The sequence below is a fragment of the Lathamus discolor genome, chromosome 1 (assembly GCF_037157495.1).
Source record: "Lathamus discolor isolate bLatDis1 chromosome 1, bLatDis1.hap1, whole genome shotgun sequence".
Classification (NCBI taxonomy): Eukaryota; Metazoa; Chordata; class Aves; order Psittaciformes; family Psittacidae; genus Lathamus; species Lathamus discolor.
In genome coordinates, this window is record NC_088884.1 from 165971658 (window position 1) to 165989788 (window position 18131).

Genomic DNA, 18131 nt, shown 5'->3' on the forward strand with positions numbered 1-18131 from the left:
CCTTCAGGGCAGGAAGCTTTTAGCAGGTAGTAAGAGGGTGGATAAACCTTTGCATGGTCGCTTATACAGGTCAGTGTTTGAGTTGCAGTTACAGCAGCATTGCAATGTACAGCCTTCTACCACTGAGCTGCTGTGGCATTGGACTTTTGCTCACAGCCTGGCTGGTTTACTTACAGTCTGCTCAGCACCTTTTGCTTTGGAACAAAAAAGCTCAACCCAGGAGCTAACAGCTATTTCTGTTTCTGAATTTCCCATCACTGTAGCTCACATTCTCGCTCTTGAGAACTGTCAGATTAAGGTAGGAGTGTTTCAGAGATGTGGCCAGGAAAAACAACATTCAGGGTCTGGGGTGTACTTGCTCTTTCACTAATGAAGCACATGGCCAAATGTGTGAGGGACAAGGCAAAAGGGAACCTGCAATTTCTGAAAATTCCCAGCTCCTGCTCTGCCAGCTGACCACAAATTTGCTACTACAACCAGAAAAGAACAGCTAGAGACAGGTAAGCCAACAACAACCAACATTGACTGTCACTCAGTAAAAGCTACATTGTCATTGCTAGTAACAGATCTTACACTAACTTTGCAAGGCATTGGGGTTCAGGTATTTAAGATTGTCATCAACTCATTTTGAGGACTTGCTGTGTGGATCAGAGCTTGGTACCAGCTGTGTCTTGTGAATGGGGAGTTTAAATGTCAGCAGTAAAGGCCTCTTACATGGAGACCTGGATGGAAAAGCAGAGGTTGCAGGGCTACAAAGAACTTGCTAGTGTGTAACTACTGGTTTCTAAAGAAGTAAAGCCTCAAGAGCTCAAGAAAAACTGTTCTAAGAACAGAGAAAAGAAGTAGCAGCAGCTAAGAATGGTGTTAGTAACAAAGCCCAGCTAATCGACAGCGTATCTGCTTGGTCTGGGAATGTAAGTCTATTGTGCAATATGTAGTCTGAGGGAAAGGACTAAAGGGTAAGAATTGGCTAGGAACCAAACATCTTGTAAAAGGACAAGATCTTGGGTTGGTGAAAGAGGAGGAAGGGGTTGCCCCTCTAGGATCACTGAAGCTGTAAAAGTCCTGCCTGCTTCTCTCTGCCCCCCTGCCTGCTTCAAGGATTCTGGTTGCCTCTGCACCATGGACTTTTGATCTGCTAGTCAATTGCCCAAGGTGATGTTCAGCAGTGTGTGTGCCTGAGAGTGTGTTACCCCATAAACTCCAGGCTCTCTTTAATCCCTCAATAAATCCCTCAATAAAGCTCAATAAAGCACATGAAATCCATTTTGGGCAATACCAACAGATTCAGTATCAAGTTACTGTATCAAGTCTATGCAATTTTGCTCAAATGTGACAAAGCCCCAGAGAAGTGCTGTGGTACAAACTTGTTGCTGTTCCTCCAGGCACAGTAGTTCTGCTTACATGAGTGATACAAAATGGCACAAAGGAAAGTGGGCCAAAGGCAAGAACTAGTGGTTGCCCTGCTATCTATAGCTGTAACTTTCCTTAGTAGCCTGTCTGTCCAATACTTACCATTGCTATTGGGCTCGTCTGCTGGCATGTGCTGTTCTACATCCTCAGGCTGCAGAAAATCTCTCTTCAAAACCTCAATTACTTGTATGCTTCGCAGACTCACCAGGTCTACATCTTTTAACTTCTTTTCCAGCTGCTTTGCCATTTCTTGGCTGGACTGGCTTGTCAAAATTGTGATCTAAAACACAAATCAGTGAAAGAGCTGCCTCTGTCCAAATGCTCTCTTGATAAGTGATGATGCCTGGTCTGCTCGAACAGCACAGCTCCCACTATGAAGAGAAATCTTGTTAAAATATCTATTCAGATTTAAAAGCACTTTTCTTTAGCCTCTATTTAAGCCAACATGTGCCATTTTGTGCCACTACTGGAAGAAGCTGAAACAATCCAGAACTGTCTTATGTTCAATGCTTTGCGCGTAAGGGTATTGAGTCTGTGTATAGGAGAGACTTAGTGCCTGAGACTTTCTGAGGGACAATGCCACTCTCCATTACTGCATCAACTGTAGTTCAGGCAGACTGAATCTGGCCTTCTCACTGAAGGCTGAATGGGAGTTGCTTTTTTTGTGTGTATAGGTTGGGGTTTGGGTGGGGTTTTAAGCATATAGTTTATCCTAAAGATGTTTCTTGAGAGCAACAGTAGGTGTGATTGCCACCTTCCAGTTTTGATGTTATACGAAGTAAGCAAATGACTGCAAAGACTTTCTTCATCACTGACAATCAGCATCAGTTTCTAGAAACAGGTCAGGCATGTTTGACCCCAGCTTCTACCCTAAAATAGTAGTTTGAGAGAGTTTTGAGTTCTGACCTTGCCTGTTACTCAGTGCTGGTGAAGTACCAAGTCTTCTCAGCACACCTGCTCATTGCTCCAATGGACTGATTAGTAACTCTTAAGAATAAGGTGTATTTTAGGCAAGGTTGCTAACAAACAAACATCCTGTAGGGAACATCTGGGCAAACTTAACAGTAGACGTTCACAAATGAATTCTACTACAGAGATATTAATGCCAGGAAACAGAAGTGACAGCTCAAGAGTGAAGGATTTTTCTTGGGATGGGGCAGGGAGTATTGCCTTCTCAGTGCAGGGAGCAGGGATGCAGCCTTGGGGCTGAATGCCCAGATGCCAGCAACTGGGGACACTGGGATGCAGGAGCAGCTACTGGGCAGACTGAGTGTTTGAGCCCAGCTGCTGGAGGGATCCACATGGTACATACGAAGATGAATGCGTAGACTGTGAGGGTGCTGAGGCGCTGGCACAGGGTGCCCAGAGAAGCTGTGGCTGCCCCATCCCTGGCAGTGTTCAAGGCCAGGCTGGACACAGGGGCTGGAGCAAGCTGCTCCAGTGGAAGGTGTCCTTGCCTGTGGCAGGGGTTGGAAGTATTGACCTAGGAACTAATTAAAAACTAATGAAAATGGGTAACAGGGGCTGTTCTGGAGTTGGGGGTAGCCAAACTGTTTAAAAGGTGTAATTATCTCTTGCAGAGCTATAGACAGAGCATCTGCTACACTGATGCATCCTGATTCATCAAAACCATGGCTGCATTACATCTGTACCATATCACCTCCAATTTACCCTTTTCACAGCCTGGGTCACACTAGCACATGCCAGACAGACACCAGGAGAAATATTTTAACACATACAGAACCTGAGGTAGCTGCTGTGACTTCCCTTCATATTACCACATTTTCCAGATAGAATCCCTTGAGGCTGCTATACTTGCTAATCTAACAAATGTGCTACTGGTGGCTTGAAAGATGCTTTTCATCCCATTGCAGATTGGCCACACTTCCTGCCCTGTAGCTGCTGCTGGGACTTTGCTGATGCTGGCAGCTTTTTCCATCTGAAGTCAGGATCTCAAAAGAGTAAGTATTTTCAATACTTCTAACAAATACTTGGGTTTTAAATAACAGCTGGTTGTAACAAAGTCTGCCTCCTATGTTCACTGGTCAGGAAGGAATATTCTTGCCTCTCTGTAGTTTAAATGTTAGGAAAAGGCACACCTGCCTAAGGACTACATCTTATTGGCACAAGCAAATTGCCAGAGGTGCCTTCGTATTATAAATATTGGCTATCATTGTCTTGCACTACAGAAACTGTGCTTCTAATATAACTAGCACCTCCTTAAGTGCTTGTGTTTCTGCTGGCTCACACATGAGCATACTTCATCAACAGCTTCCAGCATGCTCCATTTCTTCATCTGACTGCTGTTCATAGTCCTGTCAAGCCTCTGCCCACTGAACTCCATGCAACATGCCCTACGGCTGCTGCCCTTGGCCTTGCCACCACTGCAGTGCCAAGTGCGCTGGTGCCACAGGCAGTGCAGTGCCTCTGTCTTCCTGGCACAGCTCTGGAGTGGTCTCTCCCACATGGACGGAAGCATGTGGAAAGATTTTGGATTAACTTGTGTTGCTTTAGAAGTGTAACAGCAAAAAGCAAAAAAGAGTGCTTGGCCTTTTGCAAGGGTGAAATATGCTTTAGCCTTTCTGAGATCACCAACTTTTATTTTTTCAACAAAGATCTGAGAATTGTAGGTGCTCTTCTGATCATTTCCTGGCTCCCTGGTGATATGATGGTGCCTATTCACCATTATGTGAAATACCAAGGCTACCCTTAAATCCCATTTAGCACTGTTGAAACACCTTTTGTTGGGGTTTGCAGAAGAGTGAATTTCATCCACAGGCTGGATTTCTGCAGCACACAGAACAGGAAGGATCATTAGCTTTGAGAGAAGTCCTTTGTCCTTGAGATTCTCTACAGAACTAACCTCTGAGCTGAAGTTTCCTCAAGGTAAGCAAGTATGATGGGTTGCCTTTCGGAAGTACCTTCTCCAGTACCTGTGGTAGAATCAAGTGTACTATAATACTTTAGATCTCTACATTATTTGAATTCTCTCTAGTTTTATTTTTGATATTTTTCAAATGAAATAGGATCACTATAAACAGTACCCACTAATGAAGCCACAAAAAAGCTATTCTTAATTTTTCTTTCCCTTTGCTTTATAAGGCATGGTTTCTTGGAAGAAACATTTGATGTCTGTCACTATCAGCTCAAAGGGAAGTAAGGCAGGGGAAATGGGGAGTGGAATAGAGTTAGCACAGAGCAACTCGGAGGGAGGACTGGAGCCGTCAAGTGTGACTGGTGTCTGTGGTATTTGCTGTTGTATAGAAATCAGGAAAATGCAGTCTCCAGTGTGGATGCTAGCTTGAATGTGGTGAAGGGAAAGGGATCATGTGTTCAGCTGTCAGTGAGAGGCTTCTATTGGAGCTCCTCTGCCTGCCGCTGACCTCGGCAAGAACTCCCTATTACTGTATGAGATGTTTGCCAGCAGAGATTTCTATGCGGCAATTTAAGTACAGTTTGCTGCATGAAGCTGCTGAAGAACAGCCACATCTCGAGTTACAGAGTTCTTGTCCTGCCTAAAAAATCTTTCAAGTTAGAATCTGTGCATGTTTGAGACTGCGTTTTTGTTTGCTGCTTGTTTGAGTGTTGTGGTTTTGCTGTTGGGTTTGGGGGTTTTGTTTGGTTTGGATTTTATTTCATACAAAACTCTGCTACATAATTCTGTGGTTTGGGTATAGGGAATTCACCATACAGATGTGGGTCAGACTGCTGCTCCAGCTCAGCATCTCTGCAGCTGCCCTGAGCATTCTGTAAATGAGGACCTCTCCTCTGGGGTCGTCTTTAGATGGAACTGAGTATATCCAGGACATCTGCAGTAACAAACCACATGAACTCGCTATTTTCTGGTACCAGGAAGAAAAACATTTGGTTATCTATCAAAATGATCAACAAAGTGGCAAGTGGTCAAACTAATTCCAGAAGAGTAGAGGACATCAAATTTTCCAGGCTGAGCCAAGTATAGGAGAGCACATACAAGTTGGTAAATAGTCAGAAGAGGGGGAATTAGTGTTGCACCTGTGTACACTGTTCCTATGAGAAAACCAAGGTAGGCGATACAAATGGTGATCAACACTTCCAAATAAGTATATTAATACCATAGCCTCTCACTGCAGCAGGTGTCTCGCATCCACATGCAATGGGAAGTATAATATAGCTGCATAATCTAGAGGAACAGGATTGCTTACTGGATATAAACTCTCTATATTAATGGATAACTTAATTTTGAATGTAGCAATTTCATTCCTTCAACTGTACTAGAAGAGGTCCTGGATTTTGTTGTGTGTTGAAAAAGGTTGGATTTCAAAAGTGTACTGTTTGTTCCAAGCCCCAGCTTTGAAGTTAAAGCACAAACTGCATTTGAAACAGTTGGAAAAAAAGTACCTCAAAGCCTTAAGAAAACACAGAGGCTTCCTGGACAGATACTAGAAGTGAGTCTGAATTACACCTGGTAGAGTCTGCCTAATCAAAGCACAACTCTGGAAGGGTTTAAGGATCTAAATAAAGTAGAAGGACTGGGGAAATTTCACTCCTGGGGTTCTGGATTCCTTTATTGGACTGACAAAACTCCAAAATCAGGTGGACCCTGAGCCTGTGAAGTCTGAAATGGAAGATAGTTTAGAGCTGATGTTTCCTTATGTCCAGAAGAAAACACCACTTCTGAGTCCCTCCCCTCTTGACAACTGTGCCCTTTCACATCAGTTGATACTACTTTAAAAAAACCACTTCTTCCTGTGAACCTTGCTCTGCTTTCTACATCTGCACAAGTGTTCTGCTTTCAGCAACTTCCACTAAGGCAAGTACAGACACCCAGCTGAGTATACAGCCACTAGTGTGGGCCTTTGTACAAACATCCTGCTGTATCAGTGGAAGGTCCTGATACTGTAACCACAGAATATCTCTGTAGGCTGACAGAAAAATTATGTCCGTAAGTACTGCAAATGGCTTTGCCTTTGACACAGTTCTGTGAAAGTAATCAAAACAGAACTGGGAAAAACATCCAATCCTAAATGCCTGAAATCAGATGCATTTTTCTAACTGCAAAGTCAGTCAGTCTCCGTAAGTGACTCCAACTTGAACCTGTCTGCTTTCCATGAGCATTCTGAGATTGCCCCGGGGGATTGTTTTGGTAGGGCTTATTTTCTTCATGACCCCCTCCGATGGACCTTGATAGCACACAGACAATCATCAGAATGTGCTGGCTAGCAGCAAGTCTGGTGGACGGCTCCTGCTACCTTCCGAATCTTTTCTTACCTCAACAGAACTGTTTGCTGAGCTTCCTGCTGCTGTGTGTCTGCTGTACTGCTTGAACTGTTGCAATCCATCCTGTACAGCTTGTACCACTCCATTTCCCCCCTGTGGGAAACAGCCTTCTCTTGGTAGCGAACGGAGCTCCGAAATGCAGGCTTGGATTCGTGCAAAGTTTTCTTTCACTTGCTGCAAAAACAGTATTCAATGAAACTGAAAGACTGGAAGTGTCAAACTAGCACTATGAAGTCATTTTGCATAATGTGTTTGAATTCACAGCACTGAGTTAAGACTGGGGGCAGGAGCCAAGTCATAAGGCAGGCAACACGGACAGGAATTAAAACCAACCTGTTTTTATACTAGTAAAACACACACGATCACTCCTCCAATTTTCAGCTGTCTACCCGTTGCCTGCTGCTAGCCAAAATGTAGTGGTTCAGCACAGCCCTCTCCTCTGACCCTGCACAGCAGAGAGGCAGAGCTTAAGACAAGTAACAGGGAGCACTGAGGCAGTGTGGCATCCCCAGGCCATAGTCACCCCTGCCGTATCTGTACTCCTTTACCCACTAAGCTGTAGACCTCTGGAACCTGTGTTCACCACGCTTTGTTCTCTACAGTGCAAGCAGTGACATCCCAGTATGTCAGTTGTCCTGTGAAGTTCACCAATCTTTGACAAATGCACCAAGTGGATGCAGCCAGGAGCCTCTTCAAAGTGCTACAGCCGAATTCCCTACAGTACAGATGCTTCTCCTGCAATCCAGGAGGCTGCTGCAGCTCTCACAGATGTAAACCAGAACTCTCAGGTCAAGTACTGCTCCTAACTGTGACAGAACAGGGCGCAGAGTGGGCTGCAGGCACCCCAAGCCCAGTTAGGTACTTGTCATTTGGAGCTAGCACAGCAGAATTGTATTTTCTCTTGTATATGCACTTTACATGTTAACTTAGTCTATGCAGTTTCAGCTCTGGGATGTACCTGAGACATCAGGTAAACTTCTAAGCACAAACTTCTAAGCACAAACTGTGTTAACTATTTATGACTGCACCCCTCTTCTGGGTGCTGACACCCAGCCTTGGTGCATAGCAGCCTTCCAGTACCTGAAGGGGGCCTATAGGGATGCTGGGGAGGGACTCTTCATCAGGGACTGTAGTGACAGGACAAGAGGTAACAGGTTAAAACTTAAACAGGGGAAGTTTAGATTGGATATAAGGAGGAAATTCTTTCCTGTTAGGGTGGTGAGGCACTGGAATCGGTTCCCCAGGGAGGTTGTGAGTGCTCCATCCCTGGCGGTGTTCAAGGCCAGGTTGGATGAAGCCTTGTGTGGGATGGTTTAGTGTGAGGTGTCCCTGCCCATGGCAGGGGGGTTGGAACTGGATGATCTTGAGGTCCTTTCCAACCCTAACTATTCTATGATTCTATGATTACCTTTTATCTGACACTCCCCCTTGTATTCTCCCAGTCTCTATTTTCAGCTTTGGGGATCTCCTGACTTGGTATGATTTGCCTAATAAGAAACCTTTAAGATAGATCTATCTTGGCTCCTCACTGAGAAGTATCAAGTTTTCCTCCAGCTAGATGAGAACATCAGTGTGGTAAACAGCATGCCCTGCTGAGACAAAGGGGCAATTCAGGACTGCAGGAAAAGCATCAGAGCCCTTGGGACAGATCTTTATCAGACAGATGTATAACTGCTCCTGATTCCAGAAGGTGCAGGGGACCAGATATCATTATTAGTGAAATCAGGTACACTGAAGAAGATACTCATCTTTAGGTCCACTGAAGAAGATAGTCATCTTGCTATACTTTACTGCTCCTAATGGAGAAAAAACAGCTCTGAAAAAGCCTTCAGCACCTGCCTGAAACAGCTGGCTCAAAAGGGAGAGCAGCCAAGCAGAGCTGGGAAGAAAGGAGAAGGGCCTCACACTAGAGCTTGTGCCATCAGCCCAGTGTCTCAAGTCTTTGAGTGGAGACTTTGCTTCTTGGACAAGTCCCAGAGAAACACAATATTATGGCAAAAAAGATGCCATTACCAGTCATACAAAGAGGAGGAGGGGGTATTTTCCAGGTTTCTACACAGCGTTGCTGAGTGCAGTATCAGAACATAGCATCCACAAAACCAGAGGAGTGTTGGAAATTATTAAGGGCCCATGGAAATGCCTTTCAACTAGACTTAGACTTTGTCCTCTTTTATTTACCAGCCAGAAGACCTGCTAGGAACCTGCTTCCATTTAGAGGAAGGAAGGGAGGATAAAATACAAGCAGGTTCTTCAGCCTAGCCAAAACAGAAAATACCTTAAAAAATCCCTGGAAGCTGAAGTCAACAAATGCAAGTTAGGAACTAGGTGCAAGTTTCACAATGACAGTGATAAACCACTGGAAGAAATTCTCTCTTGGTAACTGCTTGGTTCTCCATCTTGTAATATCTTCAGATCAACACTAGATGTCTTTCTGGGGGAAATGCTTCAATGTTATATGGGTACTTCAGTGAAATATGTAATATGTAGGAAACCAAACAATGATCTAAGGGTTCTTCTGTCTGTACAAAATGTGATTATCATACGAGGAACTGTTGCTTAAATAGAAAAGCAAGGAAGTAAGACAAGTGTCTATTCTTAAAGCCCCTAATCAGAGTGATTTCACAGTATCTCCAGAAAATGTTACTTTGGTATCCCCTGAAGTTTTCCTTATCGCATTATCTATCTACAACCTATTCTACAAACCAAACATCACCATTAACCACAGTCTCTCGCAGATCACATTTGCTAAACTGACCTCTGTTTTTTCTTCCTAGTTGGCCTCTACCTTTCCTGAGATGTGAAAACTTGACAGAGTTTTTCAGAATGTTCTCACAGGTGGAAGGGTTAATCCTGTGTGTTTACACCAGTGTGCTGTAAATGAGTGCTCACCATGGCTGTTTATAGTAGTGTGAATTCATAGACTCTTGCGAACTTCATGATGCTTTGTAATCCCAGACTTTTATTTTAGAGCTGCTAGTCACTCTCCATCTATATTTATATAGCTGCATACCCCAGATGAGTGAAATGCTTGTTCTTACTGCCTTAGATCTGTGTATTTAAAAGTCACGCAGACGTGGAACTTGGGGACTTGATTTAGTGGTGGACGTGGCAGTGTTAGGTTTACAGTAGGACTTGATGAACTTAAGGGTCTTTTCCAACCTCAATGATCTATTATTCTGCAAGTCTGTGATTTCAGGATACTTCTCAATTTTGGCAAAAATATTTTGAATTCTGATCCTTTCCCCTTAAATGACTGGAACCTCTCCCAGAGAAGTAACTTTTGTATAATCAACAGGTCTATTGACCATTTCACCACCTGAATTATTACAGCTTTAGAGCTGTGTTTGATAATTTTGGTAGAGAAGCAGTTTAGATAGTGCAGAAAACAGCACAGGAAAGGGAGAGGTACAACAGATGCTTTAGAGAGGGGACAGCACAAAACCTAACTTATGCACACAATCAACTTCACAGATCAAAGATATAACACTTCTTTTAAACATCATTCTTCATAAAAATTCACCTCTTCCATGAAGTCTACGAAACTGCTCTCTGAGAATGACTGATTTTTAGATATACATTTGGAGTAAATCATAACTTTCTTTACTGAACCGCAACAATCTGTTGCATTCATGTTTGTTAAATCCCAACAAGCATAATTTCACACCTACCGTAAAGGGGAGCAGACACTCCTGCTGGTTCTGCACAACATAGAGGCTCAGCAGGGGCACACGGCAGGGGCCGGTCAAGCTGTGTGCCAAACACAGTGTGTTTTCCAGAGCTTCAGACAGTACAGAACAAGTGTTGGCCCAGGAAGGTGATGTGACATCCACAATGAGAATCCGTGATGGCTGCTGGCAGTGTACTTTAGCAGCAGGAAATGTTCTCCGTGTTTCTGAGAGTAATTTTCTGGAACTCATGGCTTCTGAAGACGTGCATTAGATGTCCGGTTATCCATCTGCATCTGAATAGGAAAAAAATGACAAATAATAGCAGTGAACAGGGCTCGCATTTTCCCATTCACTTAAAAGCAACCTGAGACATAGACAGGAAAGAATTAAGACTTTAACAGCTTTCTCCAAAAGCAATAATTGCCCATGCTCTAAGATAAACTCACACAAAGACAAATGGAAATGCATCCATTCAGAAAACAAAATGTATGGCAGATATTCTCTTACAGATGCAACTGGAGCAGCTGAAAGTGTTAACAGTTTAGCCATAGCCCAGGGATGAGCTGTGATACTTCACATGCACAGCCAGTGTGGCTCAGGTGCCTGACATCAGTCTCCAGCAGAGGAGTGACCTCCAGCAGCAGGTGGACAGCAAGACTTTGAACTCCTGCTTCTGCAGTGGCCAGGAGATTATACCCAAACACCCCAAGGAGAACACAGCCCCCAGTCCGTAAGACCAGCATGAGACAAGTAGCTGTTATAGCCAGAAAAGGCCAGCATGATGCAGCAAGAAAATACTGCACACACAGAGATTTTACTCTGAGGATGGTGGAGAACTGACCTTTGTCCTTCAAACGTTCTAACATCTGGGGTTGGCTCTGCTCTGCCAAAAGACTCAATGAATGCAGCACTACAGCTGCCAGCAGTATCTCACACTGTTCAAGAACATGGGAGTGCTGCAAGCCTGAAAAAATCTGTATGTCAGAAACTAACAGAAAGTATTTTCAGCCAAACACCAGCTTTGATTCCCAGAGCTGGCTGGAGAAGCTGGGAATGCTATGCACAGAGGTGGCTTGTGCTTCACGTGTCACAGACCTGTCCCAGGCAATGCAGAGATTCACTGGAACAGCTCCATGGTGCTGTCAGTGTTCAGGCGACAGCTTGCTCGGGGAAGGACAGGGAAGATTAGGGGATTAAGGCTCTGCAGTTCCTGGCCCTGTGTGTGTGGGAAGAGGTGGCTCCTGCTGCAGTGCCCTGCAAGACCACGGGCCCCTTCAGCACACGAGCAGAGTGCACGGATTTTCCTTTCCAGCAACCAGCCCTTCACCCAGCAGCGCCACTGCGTCCCTCTGTGTGCACAAGGCTCGGCTGGTGCTGCGCTGAGAGAATTCCCCACAGTCTGTAGGAAAATCCGGCTGCTTCTGGGAAAGGGTAAGCAGAGAAGCCAGGGGCAAACAGGAATGTGCTGCTGGGCCTTGTGTACCTCCTGCACTCACCTGCGCAGAACAGAGGAAACCACTCAGCCTGAGCCCAGAACCAACACCTTGTAGCTAGGCAAAAAGGTTTAGAGGCAATGTAATCACATGCACTCATCCTCAGCCCTTGAATATGATATTTGTTCCCCGCCCTCTTTCCCTTCAATGCACACATCCTAAGCACAAGGGCCAGCATTTTACTGGTTTGGTTTTGTTTTTTTTTTTTTTCCTTCTTCATAAACAAAGCCCCTGCCTAAAATCTTCTTCACTAAATGCAACCATACCTGCACAAAGCATTCAGGGCTGTTCCTAAGGATACAGAAAACGCTTTAAAAATGTGTCTTGGTCTTGATAATAACAGTAGTGTGTAACCATACAGGTCTACCTGTGCCCAGAAAGTGCTTGGGTAACTGCGCGTACCTTCTCAACATGAACTAGAACGAAGTCTTTCTTCCAACAGCTGTGTAAATCCCCAGCAGGCTCCGTAAAAGTCTGAAGTGCCCCTGGGTTTACATAGTTGGGCTCTGCTCAGAACCCAGGCCAGTATGCATTCCTGGAACTCGTGTGGTATGTTCAGCTGAGACAAAGAACTCCTTTATGCTCACCAAGGAGACAAGCCACTGTATTTCCTACTGCCTCCAGCACTTCAGAGTACAAATTTCTGAGAGTCTTGAAAACAGCAAGAAATACATTTCTACTTGACTGAAGTATCACCAGAAAAAAGATTTGAATGTTTTTCAGTGAAGGCAAAACAGGCTCATCAGAGATTGACTTTCAAAACTTAAGGCTAACATTTCACTGGTGAAATGTTTTAACATTTGTTATAACATATTGTAACTGGTGAAAATGTATTGGATGGATGGACAGACGGATAGACATAGATAGATAGATCACACAGATATGTGAAAGTATCTTGCTTTGACTAGTAACGCAATATAATTTCATTGGAAAATGAAAACCTGCCAGCTGCCACTTTAATCAGTGTCTCTTCTGGAGCCTTACAGTTTAGAGGAGAGTTTACTAAATTATTCCACTGAACCTGGGGAAATAGTTCTCTGTCTATGGGTTTTGTGAGGAGATTGCTTACCACCAAGCCCTGCAAGCCCCCAGGGCTTTCTTGAGCAAGGAAACAAAACCCATCCAGCAGGCAGAAATCTAGAAAATTTGGGTCTTAGATGTGCATTAGTTTCAGAGAGGAAAATAAGCCTTGATTCTGGAAAAGACACAGTTTTCCCACATTTGAATGAATTCTCTCATTCTTGATGCTGTACAGCACTATGCTTATTTTGAACTGCCTTTAGTAAAATGGATCCCTCACCAGCTGTGCTCTCTAGCAACTGAATTTCATTTCTTTGTGATTGTGGTATCTTAATGAATCTCTGCTTAGCAATATTGCTAGGAGTTATATGAAGTTCTCTGTCCCAACCCTGCTGTACAGGGTAAACTTCCCACCTCTCTTGCAGCCTACACCAGTTACTCTTTGCTGTGATGAGGCTGGGTAACTGGAAAATTCTATGTAACAGTATAACTGGTTGCTATGATAAACTCACATCTTCATTTAAACCGCAGGTAACTGATGGAGAGCCCGGCCTAAGGGATTACACCATAATTCAGTGTGCATGAGTGAAAACTGTTAGTCCTAGCAGCTGATGTTAGCTTATTGCTCAATAAAACAGAATGTACCAGCTGTCAAAGCTAGTTGCCAGCGCTGGTGTACATTTTGCTCAATGCAAGAAGACATTCTGCACAACTAGAAAGACAGGGACAGAAGGAAATCTTTGCCACATTGAGTGACCTGTGAGTGCTGATGACATTCTGCAGTTGCATATTATCCTATGTGCTTAATTTGTTCTCATTATACAAAACCATTAAAGAATATCCAAATCTAAAACCATGTAAATGAGAAGCAACACCAAAGTTACAGGTTAAAGAATACTAAGGATAGTCTCCATCTTCTTTCTAATATAAGAACCAGCAAAATTTGGACCCAACCTCACTCTCAGAAGTAAGACAAATAACATTACTCACAGAAAGTGAGTAATGAGTATAAGAATTCCTTACTGGGTAGCTAAACCCAACAGAAGTAGGGAGTAGAGCCAGGAAAATCTTGAGATGTGATAAAAACAACTACAAGCTATTGGCAAGGGAATGCACCCAAATGGTGAACAAAAGGCACAAACAGTGACAGTCAACAGGTTTAAGAACAATAAAAACTTTGTAATAAAAACCTGTAAATTATGAAAGAATAAAAGCTACTCCTTAAACACATCAAGAACAGAAAACAATCTCAAAATAGTATAAACCTGCTATTAGCTTCTAAGGGTATGATCTTCTTGAATGATGCGGAGTAAGTGTTCAATAAATATTCTGATCTCCATTTAGAAAAAATGCAGTTAGCTGCAGGAGCAGCAGAGGTAGCAGAAGGTAAGAGCTCGTGTTACCTTCAACTGGGGAAGTCCCTCATCATTGGAGGCAGTGAGAGCTCACCCTCTTCTTACACTCCTCCCAGAGCATTTGCCGTGGGCCACAAGTTCATGGAGGAGATGGGCCTTAGGTCTTACCCTGTGTCACCGTTTTCATATATTTGTGATTTTGAGTTTCAAACATGCCATTGTCTGATTCAGCTTGGGAAATGTGAATATTCTCACATGAAAAACAGATAAAGCTGCATAAATAAGTGGGTTTACTAGAGAAAAAAAGCAGCAAGCCAAGAAGCCTGAGCTGTGAAGCTGTTGTGCAGTGGCCTCTGGTGTATGTATTTTTGTCTACGTAGCCTAGACAGGAAGACATTTATTTAAACACGTCAGGGTGAACAGGGGAATGAAAACAAACAAAAAAATAGCACAAAATCAAGCTAAAGAAAACAAAATTATTCAAGATTTTATATAACAGAAGGTACTGTATGTTCTTCTATACATCAGTGCTATAATCAATAATAAATAAGTGGCCTTAAGTTTGTGCTTTTATTGACAAATCACTAAATCTTAGTAAGAATAGTCACTTTATCATAGTGTCAAAACCACTCATCATAACCTTTATGGGTTCTTTTTTCCTAAAATTAGAGAAATTTTAACATTATAGGACTTTAGAAAAAGGCATTTTCTAATTCTGAATCGCTAAAAATGATGCAGCAAATGCCTGCGAATGCTCATCAACCAGCATGTTGACAGACAGAGCAAACCAAGGACAAGCTGATGCATAATGCATGTGACCAAGTGCCCCTACAGAACATGCAGCCAACTCATAAAACCTATCAAGAATGCTCGGAGGAAAGGGTGTTGTCACGGGCAACTGCTGAGTGATGTGCTGGAGCTCTCAGAATTAAAACTTTTTAGGTATTGTAATATCTTTTTTATGAGATTATATGTATGATTAATGAAGCCTCATAGGGCATATGCTCTATCTTGCCTGGCATCTTGATTAAGAAACTAGAATGATATAAAGTCAACATACACATTAGAAGGATAAAACCTGCATAATTCATAAGCCTGAAAACATAACTGTAGACAGGCAATCCCCACTGAGGAAATTGTGAGATACATGCGCGGATCAGAGCAGACCAGTTATTCCCTGTAATAATGCCTTACAGACAGCCCCACTTTTCTTTCTTTTTCTCCTACTCCCTGACACAAAGCACCTTGAATCCTTTTCAATGCAATGAAACAGAATGGAGCAAGAAGGACTGTTCTTTCCCTTCCACTGTACCTTGAAATATCCGTTGACCTGATAGTCAGGGCACTTTTCTGAGAAGTAGGGTATCTTATGTGAACTCTTCACCCTGACAACAGCACTGAATGCACACCTCACATGTTCTGGATGTCTTTTCTAGCCATTAATTCAGTGTACAAAATGATTAGTGTCAATAAGCACGTCTGCTTCAGGAGTGAGGTGAAAGCACAATTTATGTGTTAGTGTGTGTTAACAGCAATTCTTGTTAATCGAGAATAGAATCCCTAGAATACTAATGTATAGCAGCAGCTCAGAAACACAGTTCTGTGTGTCTAGGTCGCGTGCTTACCACCCAAAGCCTTTGTATCCTGGATATGACCTCTGAGCCTCTAAATGTTCAGTCTCACTGCAGCATTCCTATAGTTTCACAGCTCCTGTACTGTGTTTTGAAAAGCTTTAGAAAGCCACACTATCTGACGGGCCCTGCGGCTGGATGCCCAGCACAAGGGAACACAGCACACAGCAGCCTGCGGCACTTGCTCTCTGGCCCACAACTTGACATGGCAAAGCCTGCACACCGGAGCTGCGTGTCACAGCTGGAACACGAGGAAGTGCCAGGGCGGCTGTGGCCGTTGTGGCTGTGTCTATAATCAGGCAACCTGCCCCACCACAGGCCGCGGCCGCTCTGCTGCAGTGTGGACAGAGCAGCTACCAGGTGGCTGTGGATCCTCACTGCTCTGCCCGGGGGCTGCCCACTGGAGAAGGGCGCATGGTCGGGTTTCACTATAACTGGCAGAGTGGATGGAATGGGGGAGTCCCTGCCTGCGCCATTCCTCCTCCAGAAGCAGAATCACAGAAGCATTTCAGTTGGAAAAGATCATCAAGGCCACCACTAAACCACGGCCCCAGGCACCCTGTCTGCAAACACCGGTTCTCCTCTCCGCAGGTTCTCTCCCCGCCAGGGGACCCTGCCTACAGAGGCCGTGCCGTGGCTCCACACTGGGTTGGGCGTGGCCTCGCGGCAGGGGCCGTGCCTGCGGCCATGCTGGCCCAGAAGCTGCCGGTCAGGGTCCGTAGCGCACGAACGGGCCCGCGGCGGGCGGGAGGTTACCTGCAGTCCCGGCAGACGAGCCCCGGCGGGGGCGGCCGCGGGCACGGCACCGGCCCGGGCAGCGGCGCTGGGCCAGACCCCGCCTCCCTGCACAGGCGCGCGTGGGGGGGGCGTGGGCACGCCACAGGGGGGCGCTGGCACGTGCAGGCAGGTGTACGCGCATGTGCGCACGCGCAGGGAGCCAGCCGGCGAGCGCGAGGCTGAAGCGGCCGGAGGGGCCGCGGTGGCTGTGCCCTCCCGCCTCCCGGGTAATGGTGTTTAACGGAGAACCTGCGCTTTCCAGAGGGGTTTTAGTCTAAGAATACATGCTGGAGATCTCGGGCTAAAATCATGCCTGTATTAGTATATAATGCGTCAGAACATTGTCTACTAGTATATAAATTAAACATGGCAGTTAAAAACAGAGTTAACTATAAACTAAAATCAGATAAATAGGCATTGAATTTCTGTTACCTTCAGATACCTCATCAGCACAACAGTCTGTTACCTCCCATGTCTTTATCACTCATTTGAGCACAGTCAGGCGTTTGTAGTCATTGTGGATGAAGATTACAAACAGGACAATAACCACAGCAGTAAACAATAATAAATACAGACTGGCTGGAATAGAAATGTCTAGGTCTTATTTGACAAATAGGCGGGTTGCAGCCAGCTTGTGGGAAACGAGAATTTGGATCGATGTGAAAATTACAGAACATCTTAGAGGGACACGGTTTTTAAGAGAGGTGTCGCTGTCCTCTTTCGTAGTTAGGGAGATTTCAGGTCATAAGTACAGAAGTGCAATGTCTCCACATTCTAGTGCAGACGATTCTTTAATCTGTCAGACTAAAGAAGAGCAAATCCAATTCCAGACTGGAAGCTGAAGCTTGAAAAGTATTTAACTTTGAGAATATTTCCTTAAGGAAAGCGTGGCTGGAGTATCTGAACCTTCAGTAGTTGCAGTAATAGTGTTTATATGATTATATATATATATTATACAGTCATCTAGCAGGGGTTAATGTCACTGAACACTGTTTAAGCACAGAACAAATCCCTAAGAGACTACAGAAACCTGGGAGTATAAAAGCAATCAACATTTTGCGTTGTTTGAGTCCACAGTGAACCACTGTTAGAGAATTCAGGTCCTTCTGGTCCTACCCTTGTGAATGGGTTACAGTACAATTGGAAAGTCAGTTATGAAATACGTGTCAGAGTTTCTGAGTAAGGAGAGATAAAATAGATTCTGATGCCATGGTTTTTTGGAAGGAAATGGGGATACACAACAAAGACATTTAAGGTTGGGAGTGGTGTTAAGAAAGCAAACAGAAATGCTTAATCACAAGTCCAGAGGAAGCCACGAGGATGATCAGGGGACTGGAGCACCTCCTGTATGAAGACAGGCTGAGAAAGTTGGGGCTGCTCAGCCTGGAGAAGAGAAGCTGCGTGGAGACCTCACAGCAGCCTTCCAGTACCTGAAGGGGGCCTATAGGGATGCTGGGGAGAGACTCTTTGTCAGGGACTGTAGTGACAGGACAAGGGGTAATGGGTTCAAACTGA

The 18131-nt window shown here is 44.4% G+C and overlaps 1 protein-coding gene across 6 annotated transcripts in view; it reads right to left on the reverse strand.

Annotated features, from left to right (window-relative positions):
• Positions 1 to 18131, reverse strand: part of M1AP (meiosis 1 associated protein) — a 44019-nt gene that overhangs the window by 13001 nt on the left and 12887 nt on the right. For 4 of the 6 annotated variants that reach the window (XM_065663684.1, XM_065663674.1, XM_065663692.1 and 1 more), the window contains 3 exons: positions 10341 to 10633; positions 6664 to 6846; positions 1516 to 1693 (listed from right to left, as the gene is read on the reverse strand). In XM_065663684.1, the coding sequence (XP_065519756.1) occupies positions 1516 to 1693; positions 6664 to 6846; positions 10341 to 10589 (610 nt within the window). In that variant the 5' untranslated portion in view covers positions 10590 to 10633. Of the gene's footprint in view, positions 1 to 1515; positions 1694 to 6663; positions 6847 to 10340; positions 10634 to 10847; positions 10934 to 16595; positions 16639 to 18131 lie in introns of those variants that run through there. The other 2 variants (XM_065663702.1, XM_065663711.1) reach the window with 2 other exon arrangements.